The following is a 25,794-nucleotide window of genomic DNA, read 5'->3' as shown; positions in this document are numbered from 1 at the left end:
CCACAGCCTGCACCCCTCACCCCTCCTGCACCCCAATCCCCTGCCCAGCCTAGAGCCTGCACCCAAACTCCCTCCCAGAGCCTGCACCCCAGACCCTCACCCAAACGCAAACCCAAACCCTAACCCTTAGGGAGGTGTGTGAAGGAGGGTATTTGGAGGGGCAGGTTCTGGGCACAACCAACATTTCTACAAACCTGCCATCCTAGAGTGTTATTAGCACCACGCTCTCACCAGTTGAGCTAGCCGGCCCACAGAAACCAGCCTGACATGCGGCCCTTTCGGAAAGGAGCCGTGGGCAGCCGCAGGGTGGTTGTGGTCTCTGGAATGAGAGGGGGGCTGAGGACAGCTGCTTGTGTCCAGTGGAATTAGCGCAAGTGGTTGAGCGCTCGTGTCGCATGCGAGAGGCAGTGGGATCAATGGCCACATTCTCCAGTGGCAGGGGGGTTCCCATCCCCTTCCTTCCTTTTAAAAGCACTGCCAGGCAGGGGGCTAAGCGCCTCCAGTGGGCCCCTCCCTCTCTCTACCTGACCTGCCATAACAGTCCAGAGAATTTCACCCAGTGAGTCCTACATGGACCCCAGCACCGTACAGTTGAACTAGGACAGATCACTCAGAAAGTCCTCGAGTTTGGCTGTACAGATGTGAAATGCTATGGGGGCAGGGGAGGGAACTGGCCTGTCTTTCAAGCTTCAATTCTGCAATTTTTACATCTAAGCATAAAACTCAGGTCTACACTGGCCATGAATTAAGCCCGGCCTGCTGTATGGGAGACAAGAATTTTCCCACAGACCCAGCAAGTGTGCAAACTAGAACAAAGTGTGCACTATGGGCCCTACCCCTGCCAGAGCCCCTCTACTCCAGGGCACAGGGGTGTGGCCGACACTCCCAGGAGCTCTCTGCTTCTGGTCAAAAGGGAATTCTTTGGGAATTCAGTCATGAATGATATAGAGATTAAGGGGTTTGAGTTACATGATGTGCCCTGTGGCTTTAAGGCATTGGAGAAATGCGGAAGAGCTTAAAGGCCGCAGAGCTGGGTGTGGGCCCTCCAAAGTTGTGCTCTGGTGAGACTGAGCAGTTGTGGGGATTGTGCAAGCTGTGTGTTTACATGCAGATAGAAAATGTAATGAAACCCCATTTTTAAAACCACCCATGTCTGGGAATGTAAGAGAAGCTCTTTGAAATAAGTGTCTCCTTCACACTCTTCAAGATCACTGGCTCTAATACTCTACCGCCTCATAGAGCCCCGTGGTAGCACATTTGACAACAGATAAGGTGGTTGCTGATTCAAGTCTAGGTGCTCTCTTAAATGTGTTCTTTTTTAATTGAAATATATTTTCATATCCATCTCCTGTATGTTCAGGAGTTCCACTGAATGGGGATGTGAAATGAATTTAATCGTTCAACATTTTCCCTGTTGAAATGGACAAACGCCGAGCAAACCTGTCCATCGTCTAAAATCAGTTCCGGTCCTCTGAGGCTCTAGTTTGCTTTCATTGATTAAACAAAGATAAGTTTCCGAGGGGGAGCTGTGTTAGTCTGTTTCAGCAAAAACAAGGAGGAGTCCTGTGGCACCTTAAAGACTAACAAATCTGATGAAGTATCAGAGGGGGAGCCGTGTTAGTCTGAATCTGTAAAAAGCAACAGAGGGTCCTGTGTCACCTTTAAGACTAATAGAAGTATTGGGAGCATAAGCTTTCGTGAGTAAGAACCTCACTTCTTCAGATGCAAGTAATGGAAATCTCCAGAGGCAAGTCTAAATCAGTATGGAGATAACGAGGTTAGTTCAATCAGGGAGGGTGAGGTGCTCTGCTAGCAGTTGAGGTGTGAACACCAAGGGAGGAGAAACTGCTTCTGTAGTTGGAAAGCCATTCACAGTCTTTGTTTAATCCTGATCTGATGGTGTCAAATTTGCAAATGAACTGGAGCTCAGCAGTTTCTCTTTGGAGTCTGGTCCTGAAGTTTTTTTGCTGTAAGATGGCAACCTTTACATCTGCTATTGTGTGGCCAGGGAGGTTGAAGTGTTCTCCTACAGGTTTTTGTATATTGCCATTCCTGATATCTGACTTGTGTCCATTTATCCTCTTGCGGAGTGACTGTCCAGTTTGGCCAATGTCCATAGCAGAGGGGCATTGCTGGCATATGATGGCATATATAACATTGGTGGACGTGCAGGTGAATGAGCCGGTGATGTTGTAGCTGATCTGGTTAGGTCCTGTGATGGTGTTGCTGGTGTAGATATGTGGGCAGAGTTGGCATCGAGGTTTGTTGCATGGGTTGGTTCCTGAGTTAGAGTTGTTATGGTGCGGTGCGTGGTTGCTGGTGAGAATATGCTTAAGGTTGGCGGGTTGTCTGTGGGCAAGGACTGGCCTGCCTCCCAAGGTCTGTGAACGCAAGGGATCATTGTCCAGGATGGGTTGTAGATCACTGATGATGCGTTGGAGAGGTTTAAGCTGAGGACTGTAGGTGTTGGCCAGTGGAGTTCTGTTGGTTTCTTTTTTGGGCCTGTCTTGTAGCAGGAGGCTTCTGGGTACACGTCTGGCTCTGGATTTGTTTATTTCCTTGTGTGGGTATCGTAGTTTTGAGAATGCTTGGTGAAGATCTTGTAGGTGTTGGTCTCTGTCTGAGGGGTTGGAGCAGATGCGATTGTACCTCAGTGCTTGGCTGCAGACGATGGATCGTGTGGTGTGACCGGGGTGGAAGCTGGAGGCATGAAGGTAGGCGTAGCGGTCGGTGGGTTTTCGGTATAGGGTGGCGTTAACGTGGCCATCGCTTATTTGTACGGTGGTGTCTAGGAAGTGGACCTCCCGTGTAGATTGGTCCAGGATAAGCTTGATGGTGGGGTGGAAGCTGTTGAAATCATGGTGGAATTCTTCCAGGGTCTCCTTCCCGTGGGTCCAGATGATGAAGATGTCATCAATGTAGAGTAGGTAGAGAAGGGGCATGAGTGGACGAGAGCTGAGGAAGCGTTGTTCCAGGTCAGCCATAAAAATGTTGGCATATTGTGGGGCCATGCGGGTGCCCATAGCGGTGCCACTGGTCTGGAGGTATAGATTGTCACCAAATTTGAAATAATTGTGCGTGAGGATAAAGTCACAGAGCTCCGCAATAAGTTGTGCTGTGTCATCATCAGGGATACTGTTCCTGACAGCTTGTATTCCATCTGTGTGTGGGATGTTTGTGTAGAGAGCCTCGACATCCATGGTGGCTAGGATGGTGTTTTCTGGGAGGTCACCAATGCATTGTAGTTTTCTCAGGAAATCTGTGGTGTCACGGAGATAGCTGGGAGTGCCGTAAATCTGATGAAGTGGGTTCCAGCCCATGAAAGCTTATGCCCAAATCAATGTGTTAGTCTTTAGTGTGCCACAGGACTCCTCCTTGTTCAAACAATGATAGAATATGAATGCACATTTGCAGGTCCTTGTTCTCCACGAGCGATGCTGTGCAGAAGAACAAGAACCACATCCAGTTGGGGCTCAGGGGTTAGCAGAGATCACCAGCACCTTGGCTCCTTCACAGTCAGCCAGCAGTAGTTGGGCCTCAGGACAAGCCACAAGAACCAGCCAGTGGCTCTCAGCAGGAAAATAGCCACCAAGAAGCTGGCTAGAGCTGCCGGGATCTCCAGAAAGGCCACCGAGAAGTGCTGCAGTTCCACCATTTGCCCAACAGACACTGTGGTGGCCCCAGCAAAGCCAGCAGTATGAACTTTACTCCTGGGGGAATTCTGCGCCCCTGCACATCTCAGTTCCCTCTAAGCTGCGCGGCCGCAGCCTATTTAGCGCCGCGCCGCCGCTCCCATTGAAATCAGAGGGGATTGGGCTGTTAGAAAGGCGATTCTGTCCCGATAGTGCCCATCACCGCCAGGTAAAGAGACAAATCTTAAGATGGTTAAAGAAAATTTAATTTCACAGCATCCTGTCTGGCAAGAACTCACCTATCAATAGTTGTGATTGTGAAACCCCCACTTCTTGTTATTTTGTCTTTATGTCCCCACTTCTCCATTGTTAAACTGTATGGAATCTGTCTGGTTCTTTGATTGTTTCTGTCTGCTGTAGAATTAATTTTGCTGGGTGTAAACCAATTAAGGTGCTGGGATATAATTGGTTAGATAATCATGTTACAATATGTTAGGATTGGTTAGTTAAATTTCCATAAAATGATTGGTTAAGGTATAGTTGAGACTATTACTATACAAATTGGGGGCAAACAGGAAGTAGGTCGAGGGAAAAAGACAAAAGGAAACTGGACTCATTGCTTGCTGGAATCTAAGCCCAATAAACATCAAATTGTCTGCACCTTCGGACTTCTAGTTTTGCAGCTCTCTGTTTACGTGAGAAGAACCAGGGAGTGGAGGGTGAAGGGATAAACCCTTGAACATCTTGGTGCCATGACTCACATGCATTGCGTCGGACAGGTGGGTGGCAGCCTGTAAGTCCCTCTCCCCAACAGTGCGCACAGCTGCTTGGAGGGGGTTATTATGGCGGACTCTCGTGATGGTAGTTGTGGGTTCTGGCAAGCAGGGGTAATGGATTTTTTGGATTAAGGGATACGGAAAAATCAGGGCCCATTCCAGTTAAGGGGTCAATCTGGGATGAGATTAAGAAGAAAATGGGGGCAGCATTAGAGGACCCGGAGGTATGGGGGGTGGCTGAGTTGGGAGCAGTTAAAGATAACTGGGTACAACAGGGTTTGGAGGCAGAAGCAGTTAACAGGCCTCCTTAAGAGACAGGTTCTGGGGCTTGCTCCTAGGAGAGCGGAGAAACAAAAGTTTCAAACTGAAAAGCTGCCAGGTTTGCAGGAGCAGGTAACAACCCCGACTCTTCTCCCAGAGACAGGAGAAATGACCTGGGGGTCAGGGTTTCAACCCTCCTGCTTCAGGGCATAAGCCAAGCACTAACTGCCAGGTGTAGGAAGAGATATAGGAAGAGAGCCCACCAGGGACGGCTCCAGGTACCAGCTTAACAAGCAGGTGCTTGGGGCGGCCAAGGGAGAGGGGCGGCACCTGCGGCAATTCGGGGGCGGCAGGTCCCTCACTTCATCCAGGAGCGAAGGACCTGCCGCTGAACTGCCACTGCCGATCACGGCTTTTTTTTTTTGGTTTGGGGCGGCAGAAATGCTGGAGCCGGGCCTGGAGCCCACCGAGGCTTCCATTTTACAGGCTTCTCTGAGTAGTTCCTGCAACAGCTGAGGAAGCTCTTCGAAGGAAGGTGATATGGATGGTGAGCGCTCAGCTCTTGTGACCTGCACAGGATGTGCCATGTTTGTTTTCTTCCACAGGACAGAAGCGCCTTTGTCTGTACAAAGTGACCTGCTGCTCACAAACTGGGAAGAATTAGTAGGGGAAGCAAAAGTGGATGGGAGGCAGTGACCATGAGATGATCGAGTTCAGGATCCTGACACAAGGAAGTAAGGAGAGCAGCAGAATACAGACCCTGGACTTCAGAAAAGCAGACTTTTGACTCCCTCATGGAACTGATGGGCAGGATCCCCTGGGAGAATAACATGAGGGGGAAAGGAGTCCAGGAGAGCTGGCTGTATTTTAAAGAATCCTTATTGAGTTTGCAGGAACAAACCGTGCTGATGTGTAGAAAGAATAGTAAATATGGCAGGCGACCAGCTTGGCTTAGCAGTGAAATCCTTGCTGATCTTAAACACAAAAAAGAAGCTTACAAGAAGTGGAAGATTGGACAAATGACCAGGGAGGAGTATAAAAATATTGCTCAGTCATGCAGGAGTGAAATCAGGAAGGCCAAATCACACTTGGAGTCGCAGCTAGCAAGGGATGTTAAGAGTAACAAGAAGGTACATTCTTCAGGTATGTTAGCAACAAGAAGGTGGTCAGGGAAAGTGTGGGCCCCTTACTGAACGGGGAAGGCAACCAAGCGACAGAAGATGTGGAAAAAGCTAATGTACTCAACGCTTTTTTTGCCTCTGTCTTCACAAAGAAGGTCAGCTCCCAGACTGCTGCACTGGACAGCACAGCATGGGGAGAAGGTGACCAGCCCTCTGTGGAGAAAGAAGTGGTTCAGGACTATTTAGAAAGGCTGGACGAGCAAAGTCCACGACGCCGGATGCGATGCATCAGGGGGTGCTAAAGGAGTTGGCGGATGTGATTGCAGAGCCGTTGGCCACTATTTTTGAAAACTCATGGCGATCGGGGGAGGTCCCAGATGACTGGAAAAAGGCTAATGTAGTGCCCATCTTTAAAAAAGGAAGAAGGAGGATCCGGGGAGCTACAGGCCAGTCAGCCTCACCTCAGTCCCTGGAAAAATCATGGAGCAGGTCGTCAAGGAATCAATTCTGAAGCACTTAGAGGAGAGGAAAGTGATCAGGAACAGTCAGCGTGGATTCACCAAGGGCAAGTCATGCCTGACTAACCTAATTGCCTTCTATGACGAGATAACTGGCTCTGTGGATGAGGGGAAAGCAGTGGATGTGTTATACCTTGACAGGTCTGGAATGATGGAATCTCTGCCTTTCCCTACCTTCTGCCAGCAGTAAGCATGAGCAGGATGGAAATGGTTTCCCTTCCCAAGAATTGGGCATTTTATCCCTTTTCACAGGAGTAAACATTATCGTCAATTCACGCGTTGCAAAAGAGCATTCACAAGGATTGATGGCATCTCGTGCCGTTTGTTTAGATCCTCGGCCTTTGAAGTTGGTTTGGACAATCCCCATTGTGACGTTTACCTCGTTCCTGAACCTTTGTCTGTCTTCAGTTATTGGCTCTTCTTTTCCCTCCGGGGTCCCTTCAGCACAGATCCTGCATCTAGTCACAGTCTTGGGGCTGTGGTGTCACCAGGGCTGTCCTTAGAATTTATGGCGCCCTACGCAACCTCCCTGCCCCTACCACATTCCCCCCACGTGACTTGTTTCCACTGCAGCTTGGCCCCCCCACACTCTCCCCCTGCCCTCCCCTCCCCATGGTACGCTACCTGGCACAGTCCAGCAGGGAGGCGGTTAAATGCCTGGCTGCTGTGGAGTGGGGAGCAGGGAGCCGTGGCTAGGAGGCACTGGCGGTGGCCCCGGGCCCCGCGCCTTGGGGGGCCTCGCACTTCAGGGGGATGCAGAAGCGTGGGGCCCAGGACAACCCAGAGGGTTATCAGGGGCCTGGCACCAGCAGCAGGGGTTGGGCCCGACCCCACACTCACCGTCAGGAAGCAGAGCGCCCCGGCCCCAGCCTGCTCCACTCTGCGGCTCCTCGCATCGCTCAGAGAAGGGGGCTTGGGGGAAGGGTTGCAGTGGTGGTGAAGCAGGGGCAGGAAGAGTTGGGGGTGGGGTCTGGCATGGACGGGGGGTTGTCCCAGGCCCGGCACCCCCTAGCGATGGCCCTGGCAGTAGTAACCAGGTAACCTCCCGCCCCGCCAGCGTTTGCATGTTCACGTCACCATAATTTGGGGGACCACAGGGACAGCAGGTAAGGGACAGCCCTGGGGGTTGCAGACTCTGGTGAGGGGAAGATGCAGGGTGCTCCTGCACGTTGGGAGGCCCTGTTTGGAGCTATCTCCCAACCCCAGGGCTGCACATCTGCAAGAAGCACATCTCCCCTCTTGGGGTCAACCTGACGCCCTCACCCCCAGGACTGAGTCCTTCTCCAGCCCCCTTTCCTGAAGGGCTGTGACGTGGGCTCTGGGGGTTAAGAAAATCCTCCCTCTGTCCAGGTGTCCCTGACACCAGCAGCATTCTTTCCGCTGCTTCCTTTGTGCTGCCAGGCAAGGGGAAGTCACCCCCGCCCCCAGCCAGCCGGGTCATTTCCATCTTCACACACAGGCATGTTCAGCCTGAAGGCTCCTTGGATTCAAACCCTTGGCAGAGGCTGAATTTTGCCTTAAAGGGATATCGTCCTTTCCCTTAAGTATGTCAAAATGGATGTCCTGGTGAATCCCAACTCCCGCTCCCCCTGGGGATCAGATGTGCCTGAGCGCAGCAGCGTAAAACCGGACATATGCCCTGGGGCCTGGAGGGAGAGCCCATCTGCCACCACCCCATGTCCTCGAGGGGTTAGTTGTGTGACTGCTTTCCTCTGAAAGGTCAGCTCCACAGTTCACGCTCTGAGGCTGAGTTCCAGGCTGGTGGCCTGGGGGAGTGTTGGGGGCAGGTAGAGGTTTAGTCAGCCCCTCTGTGTGGGGTGTCCATCTCCAGGTGACCAGCATGAGGACATTCCTGTGATAACAACATGACTTCCCCAGGGTGCATCCGAAGAAGTGGGCTGTAGTCCACGAAAGCTTATGCTCTAATAAATTTGTTAGTCTATAAAACCTTTCAAGTAATCCTCAGGTGCTTCAGGGGTTTCTGTGCTGAGGACAGTGAATTAACGTGAACTGGCTGAGGCTTGTTGTTTCTCAGCTCAGGGCCCTGATTTCTCTGGTGCTCCGGGTAGTTCCACTGATCACACTTCCTCAGGCTCTTCCTTGACAGGAGATTTGTAATGGGAATTACTAGGAGAGGAATGATCCTGGGGAAGTCAGTGCCCAGCCTCCTAACCCTGCTCCTTTGTCTTTGTTTAATGAACAGATTAAAGATAAAAGTATGTACTCAATACGTTCAGTGTCCGTACAGTCTCTGTGCACATTGGATTTTAATGTTGTCCTTCATCTGTACACCACAAGTGTCCATTTGAAATCAAAAGATTCCTAATGCCCCATGGGCTACCTCCCTATGATACACAGGGTCACAAACATCGTGGTGAGTAGGACAGATTACTAAGTAATCACAGTGGGTTTCAGCCCCGTAGGATCACCTGTAAGGATTTTTCCTTCCTTTAAAGAGGGCAGAACCCAAACCCCATTCAGTAGATGCAGGGAAATCTTACAGTAAATTCTTCCCACATGGTCCCCTTTGGAAAGCTCGTCTATCAGAGCTTGCCTTAGCACAAGAAAATAAGGCCACGCAGTGGTAACCACACAAACCAGACATCATTTACTACGGGGAAAAGGGTTAGGATAGGATAGAGAAGAGTCGGATTAACAAAACTTTAACTCTGGAACTGCTCCACTCTCACAAACAATTAGACCCATGAGGTAATGTTGATGTTCTCTCTACTTTCTCTTGCAGTAACAGCGATGGACGGACGCTGTTCTCTTGACATTGGACATTAGGGATGGACTTCTATGCTGGACGCAGGAACGGGCGAGTATAGACCTAACTAAAACCCCTCCCTATCCCTCTTTGCGTCGTCTCTGCCTGGATGTTAGACCCTATCTACGCGGATTCAATCCGTGCGTGGGAGTGTGCTTCCCAACCCAAAATAATATAGCAAATGGCAAAAGGTCATAACATTTTTTCCAAAGTCCAAGATGGCCACCTTATATATAACCCAAAAGATCCATGCCTTTCGTCCCTTCTTTTACTAAAATTTGGCAGGGGCAACCAGCATTTTACACACCGGGAGACTGGATTTGACCAATCGGGGGATATTCCGGGACAGGGTGACCCATCCAGAAGGGGGTTGTATATCTCCTCTGATAACTCCTCCCTCTGTCCTCTATCAATTGAAGTGGGCGTCAGCCCTGTAGAACCACCCCGAGAGGGGATTTGACCAAACAAGGAAGTGCTGTAGTGGAGTGACCTGCCCGCAAAAGGATCCCGTGATCCCTCTAAGAAGTCCCCCCACCACCCTTTATCAATTGGTGAGGGTTTCACTCCTACCTTAGGCCATCTCAGAAGGGAAACATGTACAAATCAGAACAGGTATAGCCCGAAGTCTAGGCCGTGATTTCTGCAAAAGACACCCTTGGAACAAGACGGCCTCTTCCACGCAGCGTTGTGTTGCGACTTCCAGGGCGATGCTGCCAGCCACGCAAACACGGAGCTCCAGAGATCGGCGGCTTCTTGCCTAGACCTTCGGGCACTACCTATTCTGATCGATACATTTCCCTTCTGGGATGGCCTAAAGGGTGTGTGTGAAACCCTGACCGATTAGTAGAGGACAGTGGGGGGATTTCATGGAGGGGTAATGGGCCCCTCTCGCGGGCAGGTCTCCCCACCATGGCACTAACCCTATTTGGTGAAATTCCCTCTCTGGTTGGTCCTAAGGGGATGAGGCTCACCCCAACTGGGAGGAGTTCTCGGAGGGGTCACATGACCCACTTCCGAATGGGTCACTCTCCCTCAGAACTTTCCCTCATTGTTCAAATCCATTCCTGAGGCAGATCGATGGAGATAAAACACCCCCAGATTGGTAGAGGAGTGGGAGGAGCTCTTAGAGGGGTCACATGCCACTCCTTGCTTCCGCTCATGTTTCCATCTTGACCCCAAAAGTCTTATGTCATGGGGTCAGTCTCATGGTGACAGATGAGCGATGCCTTAGGGGTGACGGGCGAGGTCCTATGGCTGAAAACAAATAACTGCCCTTAGCCTCAGGGTGGTTTGGCCTAATGGCCAGAGTCAAAATGGCTGCCCTCCCACGTAGGTCCGTGTAGCCTAACGACCAGAGTCCGTGCGGCCGCCCTCTCCGTCAGGGCTGTGTGGCCCAACGACCAGAGTCCGTGTGGCCGCCTGCTCCGTCGGGGCCGTCTGGCCCAACGACCAGAGTCCATGCGGCCGCCCTCTCCGTCGGGGCTGTGTGGTACAACGACCAGAGTCCGTGCGGCCGCCCTCTCCGTCGGGGCTGTGTGGTCCAACGACCAGAGTCCGTGCGGCCGCCCTCTCCGTCGGGGCTGTGTGGTCCAACGACCAGAGTCCGTGCGGCCGCCCGCTCCGTCGGGGCCGTCTGGCCCAACGACCAGAGTCCGTGCGGCCGCCCTCTCCGTCGGGGCTGTGTGGCCCAACGACCAGAGTCCGTGCGGCCGCCCTCTCCGTCGGGGCTGTGTGGCCGAACGACCAGAGTCCGTGTGGCCGCCCTCTCCGTCGGGGCTGTGTGGTCCAACGACCAGAGTCCGTGCGGCCGCCCTCTCCGTCGGGGCTGTGTGGTCCAACGACCAGAGTCCGTGCAGCCGCCTGCTCCGTCGGGGCCGTCTGGCCCAATGACCAGAGTCCGTGCGGCCGCCCTCTCCGTCGGGGCTGTGGGGTCCAATGAGCAGAGTCCGAGCGGCTGCCCTCTCCGTCGGGGCTGTGTGGCCCAACGACCAGAGTCCGTGCGGCCGCCCTCTCCATTGCGGCTGTGTGGCCCAGAGACAAGAGTCCGTGCCGCTATCCTGTCTCTCATGCCTGTGTGGCCCGATGGCTCCAGACAATATGACTGCTCTCTCCCTCAGTGCTGTGTGGTCCAGAGACTAGAGTCAATATCGCTGCCCTTCAGCACAGGGCTGTTTAGCTGAGAGTTCAGAGACAAGATGGCTGCCCCTCCTCTTGGGGCTGTGCAGTCTAGTGGCATACTGGGAAGGTGGGCTGCCACCCAAGGACGGATGGCAGCCAGGGCAGGAGGACCCGGGCCCTTGTTACTCCACCGGCTCCTAGCCCAAGGCCTTGTCCATGGCCAATGTGTTTGCCATTGATTCAGTGGGGATCCAACCAGAACATCTGACGTCACTCAGCATGACAATGGCTGGTTCACCCAGGTTACTTCCTACAAGATGTCTCTAGGCCATGGGCTGGGGGTCTCTGGGCTCCCGGCGTAGGAAACTCCCAGAGACTCCGATCTCCCCTGCACGTCTGCAGGGCCCTGGGGATGCGGCTGGGTCTTGGCTCCTCGCGGCTCTGCATTCAGGAGCTTCAGCTGCTTCTGGACTGGAGCCCACAATGTGCATCCTCCATTTTCGGCGCTCTGCCTAGACTGAGCTGAGCTGCTCCCTTTCACACGGGTGCTCCAGCTGTAGCATGTCCGGCAGGGCTGGGGAGTGGCTTGGCTTCCTCCGCCTAGACTATGGGGTTCTGTGTGGCTGGTGCACCCGGCACATCCTGCTCTGCCTCTTCTGTCTCCTCCTTCCCAGGCAACAGCTGCTTTGGCGTCTCACAAGAGATGTGATCGGCGGTGGGCTCAGTTGGCTCCTGTTAGCCTCTAGATGTCTGTAGGAGGGAGAAAGGGCAGGAACACAAATCAGAAGAATAAAACCTTCAAGCAGGGGAGTTTTCCATGGCACAACCCCCCCCCCCCCACACACACACACTTTGCTAAAGCTCATTTGCAACTTCCCTGAGAGCTGGCATTGCTTAAAGAGAGCCCCCACCCCCGCAAGCTCCGCTGCCCTGTGGGCTGGCAATGGTTGAAGGGAGTCTGGGAGAATTTCTCCTCTCTCCGCCTGGCTCTGATGACTGAGGGAATCACATGCGAGAAGCTCTGGGAATGTCGGGCTCGGTGCAGTGGGGTGAGATGTCCGACATGGAGCCCAAAGGTGGGGTTGTCCTGACTCTGCAGTAACTTCATTCCAGTCAGAGAGATTTCAGAGCTCAGCTACGGGGTTCTGCCCTGTAACTGTGTGTGGGGATGGGGCAGAAGTGGGGCAGTGATGCACTCATGAAAGGAGTAGGGCTAAGGGGGGGCCCGTGCTGCAGCCACTAAAGCCCCTGTGTGCTGCGTTCCGGTCGCGCCGGCTCTGCCTGGCTGGGATGGGGGCGAGGCGGCTCCACGCGCTGCCGTTCCCCGCCCTGAGCCGCGTTGCCACGACGAGCACCACACCGGGAACCTCTGTCCCTGGTGCTGGTCTTGTCTGTAGGCTCCGCTCCCTGCAGCTCTCATTGGCCGGGAATCATTAATCCCGCCCTGGCCCTACTCCCCAGCCCGTTCCAATCCTTCTCTTGACTCCTGACTCCGGCTCCAACCCTTGGCTCCCCTAGGCTCGACCTCCACCACCCTGACCACTAGGCCCCACCGCCTCTGCTCCAACCCCGGGCCCAACCATCCGTGCTTTGGTGTCCGACACCAGCGATATGTAGGAGTCGTTCACCTCACTGCTTTCCATGCGTATGGCCCTGCCTTTGTCAGCACTGGTTTTCATCTGCCATTGTTCTGCCCAGTCACGTGGCTTCATTAGATCCCTTTCAGCTGCTTCAAAGTCTTCTCTATGCCTGACTAACCTACATAATTTTGGTGTCAAGTATCAGGGGGTAGCCGTGTTACTCTGTATCTACAAAAACAACAAGGAGTCTGGTGGCACCTTAAAGACTAACAGATTTATTTGGGCATAAGCTTTCGTGAGTAAAAACCTCACTTGAAGAAGTGAGGTTTTTACTCACGAAAGCTTATGCCCAAATAAATCTGTTAGTCTTTAAGGTGCCACCAGACTCCTTGTTGTTTTTCTACATAATTTTGTGTCATCTGCCAATATCCACCTCATTGTTCAGTCCCGGTTCCAAATATAAGAACATAAGAAAGGCCAGACTGGGTCAGACCAAAGGTCCATCTAGCCCAGTATCCTGTCTTCTGACAGTGGCCAATGCCAGGTGCCCCAGAGCGAATGAACAGACACGTAATCATGTAGTGATCAATCCCCTGTCACCCATTCCCAGCTTCTGGCAAACAGAGGCTCCGGACACCAAAAAGTTGATAAGCGTCTGTTGTACGTACCATAGCAGGACAAAGAGGTCTTCTGTGTCGGTCACAGTTCCCTAGTCGAATGCAGAACCTGACACAAGATTTCCAAGCTTCTGCAGCCATTTGTAATGTCTCCTGAGGATGCACCCTGTGGTCCTGTCAGATGTCAAAGGCACTTCCTGAAAAGCTGAAACAAAGAGGAAACGGGTTGAAAGCCCCATGGTGCTGATGTGACTGGTGCCTAGGAAATCTCCACTTCAGATGGCCGTTGCCACATGCTATTAACTACCCAAGAGTCTGGGGGCACAGAAACAACAACTCTGCTACTCCCAAAATAGCCCTGGACAGAGAGGAGACCCCATTCTGTGCGTAACTTCCCCCTCCCCCAGGATACACACGTCCACACACATGTCCACACACTAAAACACAGGCAGGTGGGGGCAATTGTTCCTGGGACATAACAAAAAAGTGTCAACAGCAGATGTGTTAAATCATCAAACATTTATGCACAGATCCGCAAAGGAATTTAGACTGAAATCCTCTGTGGCCCTGTGCCTTCATTCCTTAAGAGGTCACAGGGAAAGATGTTTCCCATGTGCACTCAGGGGATTTCCTATGAGCTGATAACCAACCTCTGAGTGGTTCCCTGGCCTGCAATCACTCCATTACAGAGAGGGCAGGTGATGAATTTTTCCCTACAGAGGGTAATTGTCATCATCATCATCATGCTTAATAATAACAACAGCCCTTTTCAATTCTGTCCGGCCTTCCTTTAGAGACTTTCTGACCTTTCTGAAGACAGTCTCCCCACACAGCTCTAAGGCTACCTCTATGCTAGGAGCTAGGGATGGTTATCCCCTGCTCCCGTACATATCTTGTGGGACCTCAATGAAAGCTTGTGTGACCATCCTTCTTCTTTAAACGCTGTCCTTAGCCAGAGAGGGACACATTCAAACCTGTGTTCAGGCCTTGTGCTGCACCCCTGTACTTCCCACAGAGGCACAAACACACAGAGCTATTTCCTCACCTTCATACAGGCGGGAGATGCCATCTTCAGTCACGGTTTCAGACAACAAGTCGCAGTAATGGCGGATAGTATTTCCTAGACATACAATGGATCTCATTACTTTTCAAATCCTTCGCTGAAAACTGCTAAAGGTGCAGCCATTCCCCCAAGACAGCCCTTGGGAAATTCAATACATTCCTTCCATCTGCTCACAAAGCACATCAAAGCATCTGATGCACAGAAGTTACTGAGAGGCTGATTTCCAAAGGAGATTGAATTCACATCATGCGGGTTTCCACTAGGCGCAGCCAAAGAGTTGTTGTGGGCAGGGGAAGTTGGTGCAATCAATACAGCTAAATTGCTCCCTTAATCTTGGAATACATGTTAATTCTGTCTCTCTCTCTCTCACACACACACACACACACCAGAAGTCTAGAAAAGGGCTTTGAAGGAAGCAGTTCAAAAAAGATCAAGTGAATTTCTCTGCTTACCAATGAACAGGGCTGCAGAATGTCTTATTGTTGTCTGTGAGCTTTCCAGGTACTCTAAGGCCTGGAACAGGAATTTGGGGATGTGGCTCTCGTTGTTCTGCATCTAGGAGGGAAGAAGGAAGAAATGCGCAATATACAAATGACATGTTCTTCCCACAGCGAAGGGGCCAGGAAAGCCAAAGCACACAGCCAGGGCAAAGCAACAGCCAGTGTGAGCCCATACACCATAGCAGCACCTCTCTGGAGTTACTAGTGTGTTCTCCAGAACCTCAGCTTTCATTTTAAAAGACACAAGTTTGGAGGTCTGACAGTTGTGGAGAAAAATTTCAAAAATGTGAAGGGATTGTAACTCATGCAGAAATGAACCAGCAGAGAGCCTGGACTAGAGTCCTGCCGCCCGACCGAAGCGGATGGGTACTCAGGGTGTGGGGTTAGAAAGGTCTCCCTCAAGTCACCATTCACCACTCTCAAGGCACAAGGAATCCACCTACCAAGCACTTCCAGACACACTTCAGGAGCTGTGAGGAGCCATCCCAGGCCATGCTGCGGAACAGCCTCTTCAAATGAGCCCACCTGAGAAACACTGCGCAGCGGAAGAGCGTCAGTTTACATCTCTGCAAGAGAAGGTGAGACCAAGAGGGTTCTCACTGAGAGAGAGATTGTCTGGGGGACATCGAACCTTCCCCTGTCCCTTTTCTCTCGCTTTTCCTGCTAGTGGAGATTCCTGTTATTTGTTCTACACAGGACTGTGTTCAGGAGAGGGAACTGAGACTTGGCTGGAGACAGCCAGAGCCGTCCTGTCTTTGGATGGTTTGGGGCGGTTGCCCAGGGCCCTCTGCTTTGGGGGGCCCCGCACTTCAGGGGGACGCAGGACCTGGGCTGTGCTGGGGCCAGCAGCAGTAGTCCCGGCCCGACTAAGTTATACCCCACCTCGCCAGCACCCAACGTCGCTCGGGAGAGGAGAGGGCAGGGGCTTGGGAGGAGGGGAGAAATAGGGGTGGGATGGGGGAGGAGCAGGGGTGGGAAAAGGTGGAGTGGGGGCTTGGGGGAAGGGGTGGAGTGGGGGTGGGAGGTGGACGGGGGGGGGTTGTCCCAGGCCCAGTGCCCTCCTATGGGTGGCCCTGGAAAGAGTCATAAGAGATCTCCACAACTCAGTCCTTCTATGCAAAGAAACTGTATGAGAGCGTGAGTCAGCTTTGGGATCCCAAAGAGTCGGACCAAAGAGGCACACGGATCAGGCTTCCCTCCACATCCCAGTTGGCCCAACGAAAGAAGGCAACGTCCGGTGAATGTTGGGAAGCGAGGACCTGCTGGAGAAGGTCTCTCAGGAGCTCCAGGGAAGAAGGCAGGGCAGCTGCACCCACTTTCCAGAAGGCTGTGGGCAGATACCAGCTCCCTGAACTGAAGGGCACTTACAGATTTATGCTCCCTTTTCTTTTGCTGCCTCTTGTTGGGAATCTTTGGATGCAGCAGCCCAAAGGCCTGAGGCCTGTCTTTGCAGTAGAGGGTCAGGACTCTTTCCCAGAAGAAGGCTTTTCTTCCAAATTGTGCTATGTGCTGTGGGGATGGATGAGGCCCTAGACTCCAGCATGGAGTGAAGCAGGGAGGAGAAGACTCTGCTTGGGCAAGAGGCTCTGGCCATTAATGGAGTGGGGGCCCCAGGGGATTCTGGCTCTTTGCTTATAAGGAAATAAGGACGGTGGCACTTACCAGTGTCACACGCTCCTCCTGGTCTTCGAGATGCAGCAGCAGCGGGAGCAAGCAGTTGATCATTTCCTGCTGCACCATGCCTTTGTCCGGGTCCTTCACCCTGCTCACCACCTTGCCAAGCAGTAAAATGGCAGCGGAGCGCACACTGCCCCTCTCCTGGCAATGACACACAGGGAGTGGGGAAGCCCGGTTAAACCCAGGGAGTATCAGAGCATAACGCGACAGAGTCATAATCCGCCCGCTGCTCCGGTTCCCCCTGTGTTAACTGACTTGGCTGGCGGGAGCAGTGAGGCCACCAGGCCAGCGCCATAGACATCTTGTGCAGAACAGGGCCTGAGACACTGTGCAGGGCAGTGCAGCCCCTTGGTGTCCCAGACGTAATTTCTGTCTGGAGAGCACCGAACCCTAGACCCCTAGAAGATTAGGGGAGGGGGTGGGAAGGCTGCTGGAGACTGGTCTGGGGAAGGGGAGAAGCAGCTGCTGGAGCCTTGCAGGGATGTGCTGCTACAAAACACAGCAGTTCTTTTGCTCTTCAGTTCCCCTGAGAGCCTGGCCATTCCCGACCCACCTCTTTCCTGCTGGGAATCTCCACCTCTTTGGGGGCTGGTGTTCTCCAGACAGCTGGTCATCTGCCCAGTGCCAGCCCCTCTCCCCCAGGCCAGGCTGCAGCAGGGGCTGGGAGCAGGGCGCTGAGGCTGAGGTTTGCCGAGAAGAGCTCTGACAGGGAGGTGGCGGAGCAGGAGATTCCCCACCCATGGCGGGGGCACTCCTAGGAGGCTCCATGGCAGGGCTGAGGGGCGGGAGGCAAGGGGATGGGGAGAGAGACACAAGGGCATCAGAGGCAGGTGGAGGGGGGGGGAAATGGGCTTCTCCTGCGGTTCCAAGCCTTACGTCATCAATGAAGGGGCGAAGGCTGACTGCAATGTCCTGGGAGATGGAGCCAAGCCCCTCCCCATCGAGGAGGTAGATGATGTCTCCAGCTTTATGCATGGCCTCCATGACACACACTCCATCCCTGTCACCGAACGAGTCCATGATCGCTGGCAGCTGGGCCCGTAACAATTGCACCTGCAGGAATGAAGAAGGCAGCTCATTACTATCCTGGGTGACAGCCTGGAGCACATGCTGGACCATCCCACTCCCACCTATGAGAAACCACGGCTGGCACAGCCCCCCAAAGGGGCAGAAAGTCATTCTCCTCTCACTCAGTGCCAACTGCTCACTGTAACCTTTGTCTTTGCTCACCCCGCCTCCCCCATTGCATCACATCTGCAATCAGGGGTCAGCTCACGGGAGCAGGGACCATGTCATGCCTTGATTCGCTCAGTAACGCACCTCCAACATTTGAGTGCCGTGCGTTAAACAACAAGGCTTGTGTGGGGATCTCGCTCTCATTTCTGAGCTATTCGATAGACATCGGCTTCCTCGGTCCCCGGGCAATCCACGCCTCTCACCTTTGCTGGCTGGAGCACAACACTGCCAAGGCCTCGCAGACTGAGCCTACGTATGATGGGATTTTTGTCCTGGGTCCATTCCATGAGCTGCGCCTCGAGCTCTGATTTTGTCACTATCGTCTCAATGGAAGGACTCTGGAGCAACTGGAAAGAGCCAAATCAACATCCGGTTGAGGAGCAGAGGTCTTCCTGTGGGGTCTGTTCCCTGGACAGTCATCTTTACCAAATGGCCACTTACTCCCGTACAAAGTCTCTGGTGTGTAGGGAGCCAGTTGCTGCTCTTTCAGTTGGTTCATTCCCAGAAGTTAGACTAATGTATAAGTCACAAATAAACCCGCAGGGAAAGGGGAATCTCCAGGCCCCATTGAGTGCCATGGAACAACCCCTGGGGCAGAAGAAAAGCAGACCCCAAGAAAAGGTGAGGAGAGAAGCATGGCCTTGGGGCAGTGGTGAAACATCTCCTCTTGTCATATGATCCCATCTAGGCACATCCAGCCAGGGGCGATCTCACCCTGTCTCTCCCTCCCTCTCTCTGCCGTGCCCCACAGCCATCCATGTGTGGAGAGGAGCTAGCTGGCTGTAGGCTGCTGAGCTCCTGACAATGTGCCCCAGAGCTTACTGGCCTGAGCTGCTCTGCAGAAAGCCCACTTGTGCCTGTCAATTAATGAATCTCACCTCAGTGCAGAAAGTCATGGCGATATGTCTCTGCTCATCCTCCTTCTGACTCTGGACAATGGTGACGGCCTCTCTGAAAACTGCAGGGAGCTGAGGGTTCTCAAACTCGATCATGGCTCTGGAACATGGAACAGAAAGTCCCTTGTGGTTATCAAGGGGGAGAGAGAGTTCCTCACTAGTTGCTGGGCTGAGATGGCAGCTGGAACAGAGGAATATTTCACACGCAAATCCCATTGCCAAGAGAGACCCAATGAAGAGGAAACTTTGGGCTCCTACCTTGCAATTAGGCCAACACCCTGCGAGTAGTAATATCGGGAGGATATCATGTCCCAACCCTGCTGTAACTGGATGCCGGCAAATTCCTTCCAGTATCCGGGCATGGAAAAAAGAGTCTTCACAGCCTCCACTGACGTGCTAAAGACAAAAAAATCCCAGTGTCAGGCAACGAGATCACCCCCAAGCATGGCAAATCTGCACAAGCCCTGGGACACACAGCATGGTCAGCAGTAGCTAGCGACCCCGAGGATAGATCCAGTGTGATATCATGGTGCTTCCCTTCCCAAGGGGCCCTGTCTACACTGCAGATTCATTGAGTTTGTAACCAGTTACTGACACTAGCTTCTTAAGATGGTTGGTGTCATCACTCAATACGGTTGAATACTTGATTCTTTACTGTGGCAGGTAACAGGACACAAGCGGGCATGTGCGGCCAGATCCTTAGTTGGTGTAAGCGAGCAAAGCTGTGTCAGTTTACAGCACCTGAGGTGGCCTCTGGCGCTCTGTGTTTCCACTGACGCTTTGGCAGGTGGCACATGGGGATGGATGCACAAACATGACTGCTGCCTGACTGTGTAGTGAAAGCAGCTGGCCTGTGGACGGAGTCAGATGAGCGAGTGTGACTCACAAGAACACACGGCTCTCAACCCTTTCCCCTCAAGAGAGACCTGCACCGAACTGAGCCTGGGCGAACTACAGCACCCGAACAAATGATGGCCATGAACAGAGCACACGTGTTTAGCAGAACAAATCTGTTCTTCCTTTTCCTTTCAGTCATTACCTTAGGGGGCTGAGGCAGCTGGACCCCTCCTCGGGGCTGGATGTCTCGCTGGCCCTGTAGGTCCCTGGCAAGCGCAGCTCCATCACATACTGCACTTGCCTGATGCAGAGGATGAGCATCTGGGGATACATTTCCAGGATGGCTTCTCGGTATCCCCACAGGAAAAGGACCTCGTAAATGGTCCTCATTGCCTGGAGGGGGGAAAGAATTTCAGTCAACTATCCCAATCTGCCACCTGCCCCCATTGCCATTCGCTATTGTCCTTTTCTCATGTCTCATTTCCTCCACAGGGTATTAGAAAAGAGGATTGGCTCCTGAGAGGGGAGGAGACATTTTGAGGCTCCTGGAACGAAAGCAGGATGGAGCCCTATGGAAAGATCAGAAGAGTCTGGATGACGTTATTCCCCGTTGTTTCTCTTAATGGTGCAGACCCTGTGCTTTGGCTTTCCAGCCATGACTGGACGGGCTGAAACCATCCTGAGGAGATCCGTTCGCATAGGCCCAGTGTTTCTGGCCCAGTCAAAAGTACTGGACATCTCATGATCCCATGCTGGGAAGCTCTCTAGTCACAGTTTACAGAGCCAAGAGACACCAGAACTGCAGCTGCTCACTAAAGGGCCATCTAGAGCAGAAGACAACTGAGCCAGGGGACCAGCAGATAAACCACTTCAGATCTGTAACTTTTACCTGGGGGAAACTTTCTTTACACGTCTTTGGTTTGCTAGGAGGTGGCCAGGACACACTAAGGCCTGGTCTGCACTACAGAGTTAGGTCAACGCAAGGCCGCTCACCCAGCATCACCCTAACTATGGAATTTCCTTCCCGTCGGCAGAACTGCCCCTCGGTTCCAAATTAATAACAATAATAATTAAAAATCTCTCCACGAGTGGCAGAGAGTCCAGGTTGATGCAGTTAGGTCGATGCAGTGTCAGTGTAGACACCGCGTCGCTTACGTCAACTGGCTTTCAGGAGCCTCCCCACCCTGACCGTACAATCAAGACGAGCGCTTCTGGCGAGGACGTGCACTGCCGACACAAGCAGCAAAGTGCAGACACACACAAGGGATGGAATTGCTGTGGCGGCTGTATGCCGAGGTAAGTTAGGTCGACTTCATTGTGTAGTGGAGCCATGGCCTGAAGCTAAGAAGGGGTGAAGCTCCCGCGCACACACAGATGCACCATCCTCCCTGCGGTGGCGGGTTGGCAAAGTGACATCTCAAATCTCACTTACAGCCAGAGACACATTGCCGCTCTTCTCCTCCCGGCGTCTCTGCTGGAGCTTGTCCAGCAGCTGCTGCAGCACCTCCCTGGTGAGCTGTGGTTCTTCACCCAAGGCCTTCCACAGCTCAATGGCACATCTGCAAATTCAGAAACAGAAGTCTGACCTTCCCTGCTTGGCCACCTCTTGCCCTCCCCAGGGAGAGACTTGGCCTGTAGGCAGGAAAGGCATCTCTCAGAGGACACACCGATTGGTGCAGAGAGGCTGAGGCAGGGCAAGTCCCTTCAGAGAACGTTGTATTTATTCCTTTCCCCTAATGGGCTATTGTTCCTGAAGCTACAACCGCTGTTTCCAAGACAGTGACCATGTACTGACCACAGAGTGACCACCAAACTGTGACCCCCAGACTGTGCAAAATTCTGCTCTGTTACGCTAGGGTCAGTCCCGAGGAACTTGCCTGACCTCACTGGAGTTACTCTGGCTATTTGGGGGTGTAACTGAGACCCAGCGTTTGGCCAAGTGTCTCTTAACAGCTCAATCCTACTGCAGTGTGGTGGGCAGGGTCAGACACTGAATCAGAACATGCCCTGATAGGAGAGGACTCAGGAGTTTGGAAGGGGAGATTGTACTGCCCAGTGGGACAGAGATGGAAGGAAACTAGTACTGAAATGCCCCTCCTCTCTTCTCTCCATTCTTGCTGATCTAAGCACTGCTGGTCCTCGCAGGCATCTGCAGAGGAAGACTGCAGATGGATCCAAAAGACTCCAGTCATTGGACTTCCAAGTTTGGTGAGGAAGGTCGGACATGGTGGTCAAGCCCTGGGGACATTGAGAATTAGGTTGGACAAATCAAGAGTAAATGGCCTGGATTTGAGATCTTCAGGAAGCTTGGCTGAAATTCTGTGCCAACGCTGCCGAGTTTCTATAGCTTCTGAGCACAGACCCTGGAAAGCACTGTGGCTGTTTCAAGGAATTCAAACCTGAAAGGTTTACAAATCAAACATTCAAATCAATATGAAAACCAGCACTGTATTCCTCTGGTAACTGCATTGGGTAAGAAAGTCAATTTCTTTCGTGCTGCTCTTCAATTTGCTCTCCCATGTGACACAGATTTGTCTGTGGTCAGTGCAGAACTGCACTGCAGAGGATGCCGAGGAAAGCCGGCGTTTTGACCTCTGGCTAGGGTCCAGTTGGGTTTCACGGCCCCTAGGCACATGGGGATTGTGTTATAAACACCTCAGCTGGATGACTCTGCAAAGTGATCGGCAATAACCAGCAGGACTCAGATGAAAAGAGGCATTCACCCCGCTCAGAGCCATTATTCCCGGCTGTCTGCAGACTCAGGCAGGCTGCACTGCATTTACGCTCAGGTCATGTGTGGATGATTTTTTTGTTGTTGTAACAATAAGGGCTGGAAATTTGTGTCTTAAGAGATTTATCTCTGCTGTACAGCTCCATAAGGATGAGTGCATTTTCTCAGCACTTCCTCAGCCATGGAATAACTAGGGATCTGACTACAGGTAACAATCCTGCACTGGTCCCCAGGGGACAGACAGATGGGCCTCATGGGCCTTTTCCATCTCTGCCCTCTCTCACGCAATAGGGAGCAGCCAGACCTCATGACCCAGGGATGTGGAGTGAGCCCCAAAGTCATTTATTGGCCCTGTACTGGATCAGAGAGCAAGTGGAGTGACCCATCGAAATCAGGACAATGCTGGAATTCTCCAGAAAACTGGCACGTCTCCATCCCGGGGAGTGCAGGAGGAGGGGTTGGCTCCTCAGTGGCTGTGCCTGGGCATGTCCTCTTAGTGAGAATGGACAGCTCTCTGCACCGCAGGAAACTCCCTCCAACTGTGTGAGCCTGACAGACCCTTCCCGGACGGTGGCCTGTCAGTAGGAGCAGGAAGAGAAATAATGGCCCGAGGTGATAACAGAGCAGCTCCCTACCTGTCCGATGACAGCGTGTGCGCCACACAGCTCAGAACCACATCCTGGGGGTGGGAGCGAGCCAGCAAGGCCGTGGCCCTCAGCGCTGCTTTTCTGGCTCTGGGATCACAGACGTCGTCTAGCCACATTAAGATCCTTCCAACAACGTCTCCAACCTGGAAGAAAGCCAGAAAGTTGAGGGATGGATTTATCAATGAGTGACCTCCTCCCGGGTAACCCCATCTGGCAGCCCTGCAAACTGCCTCTCACCTCACTTTCCCATCTCTACTCCTCCATAATCTCAAGAAAGAGGCTTTGACAAGTACAGGAACCCCAGTCTTCCTGAGGTCTGGTTTAGCACCTTAGGCTCAGAAACACACACAAAAGCCTTCCCCCAAACCTGACCGTGGGCACAGCTCAAACTCCCCTGATGTCCCAGGGCCTTCCCTGCCTTAGCAAACTGCTCGCAGCCCTGCTCTCAAGGGCTTCCCTGCAGGAGCCTTTCCTCCATCTCTGCAACTTCCTGTTGCTCTTTCTACCACGATCAGTTCCTCCAGACCAGTGGTTATCAACCTAGTTTCCGTGTGGGCCACATCCAATACTATCTCTTTGCCCCTGAGGATGTCCCAGGTAGAGAAGCACTGCTCCAAACCCAGCTGGTTCTACGGATGTACCCCAGAGCCCATCCCAGCGATGGCAGGCAGGGCTACGTGGATGGGACTAGCCAGCTCCAGGCCCCAGCCCTATGGAGAACCTCTACACTGTGGGATTTTAAAACCTGCCGTAACAAATCTTAAAGCCGGGTCTCTAACCTCGGGCTCAGGCTGTGGCACTCAGAACAGCAGTGCAGACATGGTGACTTGGGCTGGAGCCCAGGCTCTGAAGCCCCCTCCTCCCCTGGCTTCAGAGCTCAAGTTCCAGCCCAAGCCCAGAAGAGGCTGCATTGCTGTTTGGCCCCACAGTGCCAGCCCTGGGAGCCCAAGTCCATAGGGCCAGGCTTTACGGCTCCTGCTGCAGAGTTTGCAGCACAGGGTAGACAGACCCGAAAGGGACAAGCCACCCCCTAGGGCTCTTCCATGAGGAATCGATCATTGCTCTTTCCTCTCCTGAACAAGGAGCAGGAGCTACAACCCGGGTGGCTGGATTCTGTTGACCTGTTCTGCTAGCAGGAGGTAGAGCCCGGCACAAATCAATCTGCTGATCGAGGGGCCATTTGTTAACTTCCCGCCGGGACCTGCTGGAAACAGGGAGCTTGGCCAGAGACAGGGACGACCTGCAGGGAACCCAAGGAACAGGCAGGTTTGGGGAGGAAGCTCAGGCTGAGGATTCGGTTCGTTTATGAGTCTCCGAGTTTCCAGGAAAGCCAAAGCCCAGGAAGGGAATAAGTCTGCACTGACTCGCCACGGGCAGGCGGTATTTGGAGAAGGGCGGGAATGTCACCTATTTCCAGGCTGAGTGATAAAAGGCAACGTTTAAAGAACTGTAGGGAACATGAACCCTGATTCCTTTCTCAATAACCCACCTGCGCAGGCTTGGGCAAGTCAAGGAGCTCTCTGGACTTCAGTTTCCCCAGGTGTCCAATGGGTTCAATTCCTACCTCCCAGGAGGGTGGTGGAGTTTCATTAATCGGGGGAGTAAATGATACCGAGAGCCTCCTACCCAGGGGATGTAGAAATGAAGTCTGCCAGAGACCTCCCTAGGCCAATCTAATTCAGGGGGGCAGACACTCAAATCTGTGGGGATGGGCAACAGGATCAGAGCTTGGGAGAGACAGAGAGAAAAGTGCAAAGCCAAATTCCTCCTGATACTTCAGCTGGACAAACAAGGCCCTGCAGCATGTCTGAGGAAATCATGTCTGCTCCTGGAGCCTAATGTGGAGGCCCATCGGCAGACTAGGTAAGTGCTGCGCTGCCAGGGCTGGGGCTCTCGGCACCTTCAGTGTGGCTGGGCTGTCCTCAGGGACGTGTCAGAGCTCCAGCGGGCAGAGAGCACGTTACAAACCTGACGCCGCGGATCCCCGCGGCCAAGCAATGAATGGAAAGGGGCTGAGCCAACCTTCAAAGCACCATGCCAGCATGTCCCAGGAACGGTTTCCTAGGAGAGGAAATTCTCCCCTCCCCCTCTCTGCGCAGCATCCTCTGCCCCACGGCGGGAGTCTCTTACTCTCTCCATCTTGTCTCCGTGTAGAGATACGATGGCCCTCAACTCTTCCTCTGCGGCTTTAAATCGCTCCAGGGTGGGTGTTGTCAGACCCTTCACGGCTCTCATCAGCAGGGCTTGGGGCTGGGCTGAGGAAAGCTGCTCCCCGGGGGTCTGCAATGAACAGGGACAAAGCCTGTTGGGACGGAGTATTTCCATTGGGCAGCTGCCCTGGAATAGTCTGTCTCCGCGGGAGGCTGGCAGGGCCTAGTGAGCGTGGAGACTCCGGCTGAGCCCTTTTCTTAAAAAGCCTCAACAGGTGCCGAGGTTTCCTCAGTCTTTCATCCGCTCCCCTCGCCCCCTCTGCCTGAGAAGAGATGGGAGCCTCTCAGCCAGTGCTGGGACCCCAAGGGCCACCCCATTTCCTCCCTCTCTAGCCCCTCCTCCCAGGAGCCCAGCTTGTGCTGAGAAAGCCCCAATGGCCTGCAAAGCCCATTCAAGTTGCTTGTTGAGTGCAGCCGAGGGGTCGCTGGAGAACCTGCCCCATGTCCCATCCCACCCCGAGCGCCTGAGCAGATTGGCTCAGCAACTCTAGCAGCCCACGGTGTCTGCGCGGAAAGGACTGAGAACAGGCCCCAACGGAAATGCCTCTTGCTTCCCCACCCCGCAGCGTGTGGCACTGCCACAAAACAGGCAGAAATCGCCGGCAGG

General features: G+C 53.2%; 1 protein-coding gene and 1 long non-coding RNA gene across 2 annotated transcripts; both read right to left on the bottom strand.

Moving 5' to 3' along the window:
• Nucleotides 1–11,853: 11,853 nt before the first annotated feature.
• Nucleotides 11,854–14,501, bottom strand: LOC128829050 (uncharacterized). Its single transcript, XR_008443278.1, has 3 exons — nucleotides 14,436–14,501; nucleotides 13,442–13,595; nucleotides 11,854–11,943 (listed from the first exon to the last, which is right to left on the bottom strand). It is a non-coding gene; the product is annotated as an uncharacterized LOC128829050 (long non-coding RNA).
• Nucleotides 14,502–14,873: 372 nt separating this feature from the next.
• Nucleotides 14,874–18,762, bottom strand: LOC128829332 (maestro heat-like repeat family member 5). The gene is made up of 6 exons (XM_054014712.1): nucleotides 18,745–18,762; nucleotides 18,070–18,213; nucleotides 17,507–17,683; nucleotides 16,616–16,771; nucleotides 15,397–15,519; nucleotides 14,874–15,008 (listed from the first exon to the last, which is right to left on the bottom strand). Exons 1-6 carry the CDS (start codon nucleotides 18,760–18,762, stop codon nucleotides 14,874–14,876), a joined length of 753 nt encoding a protein of 250 aa, XP_053870687.1.
• Nucleotides 18,763–25,794: the final 7,032 nt, after the last annotated feature.

This window comes from Malaclemys terrapin, chromosome 25 (genome assembly GCF_027887155.1).
Source record: "Malaclemys terrapin pileata isolate rMalTer1 chromosome 25, rMalTer1.hap1, whole genome shotgun sequence".
NCBI classification, from domain to species: Eukaryota; Metazoa; Chordata; order Testudines; family Emydidae; genus Malaclemys; species Malaclemys terrapin.
This window is presented reverse-complemented; position numbering and strand designations above follow the sequence as displayed.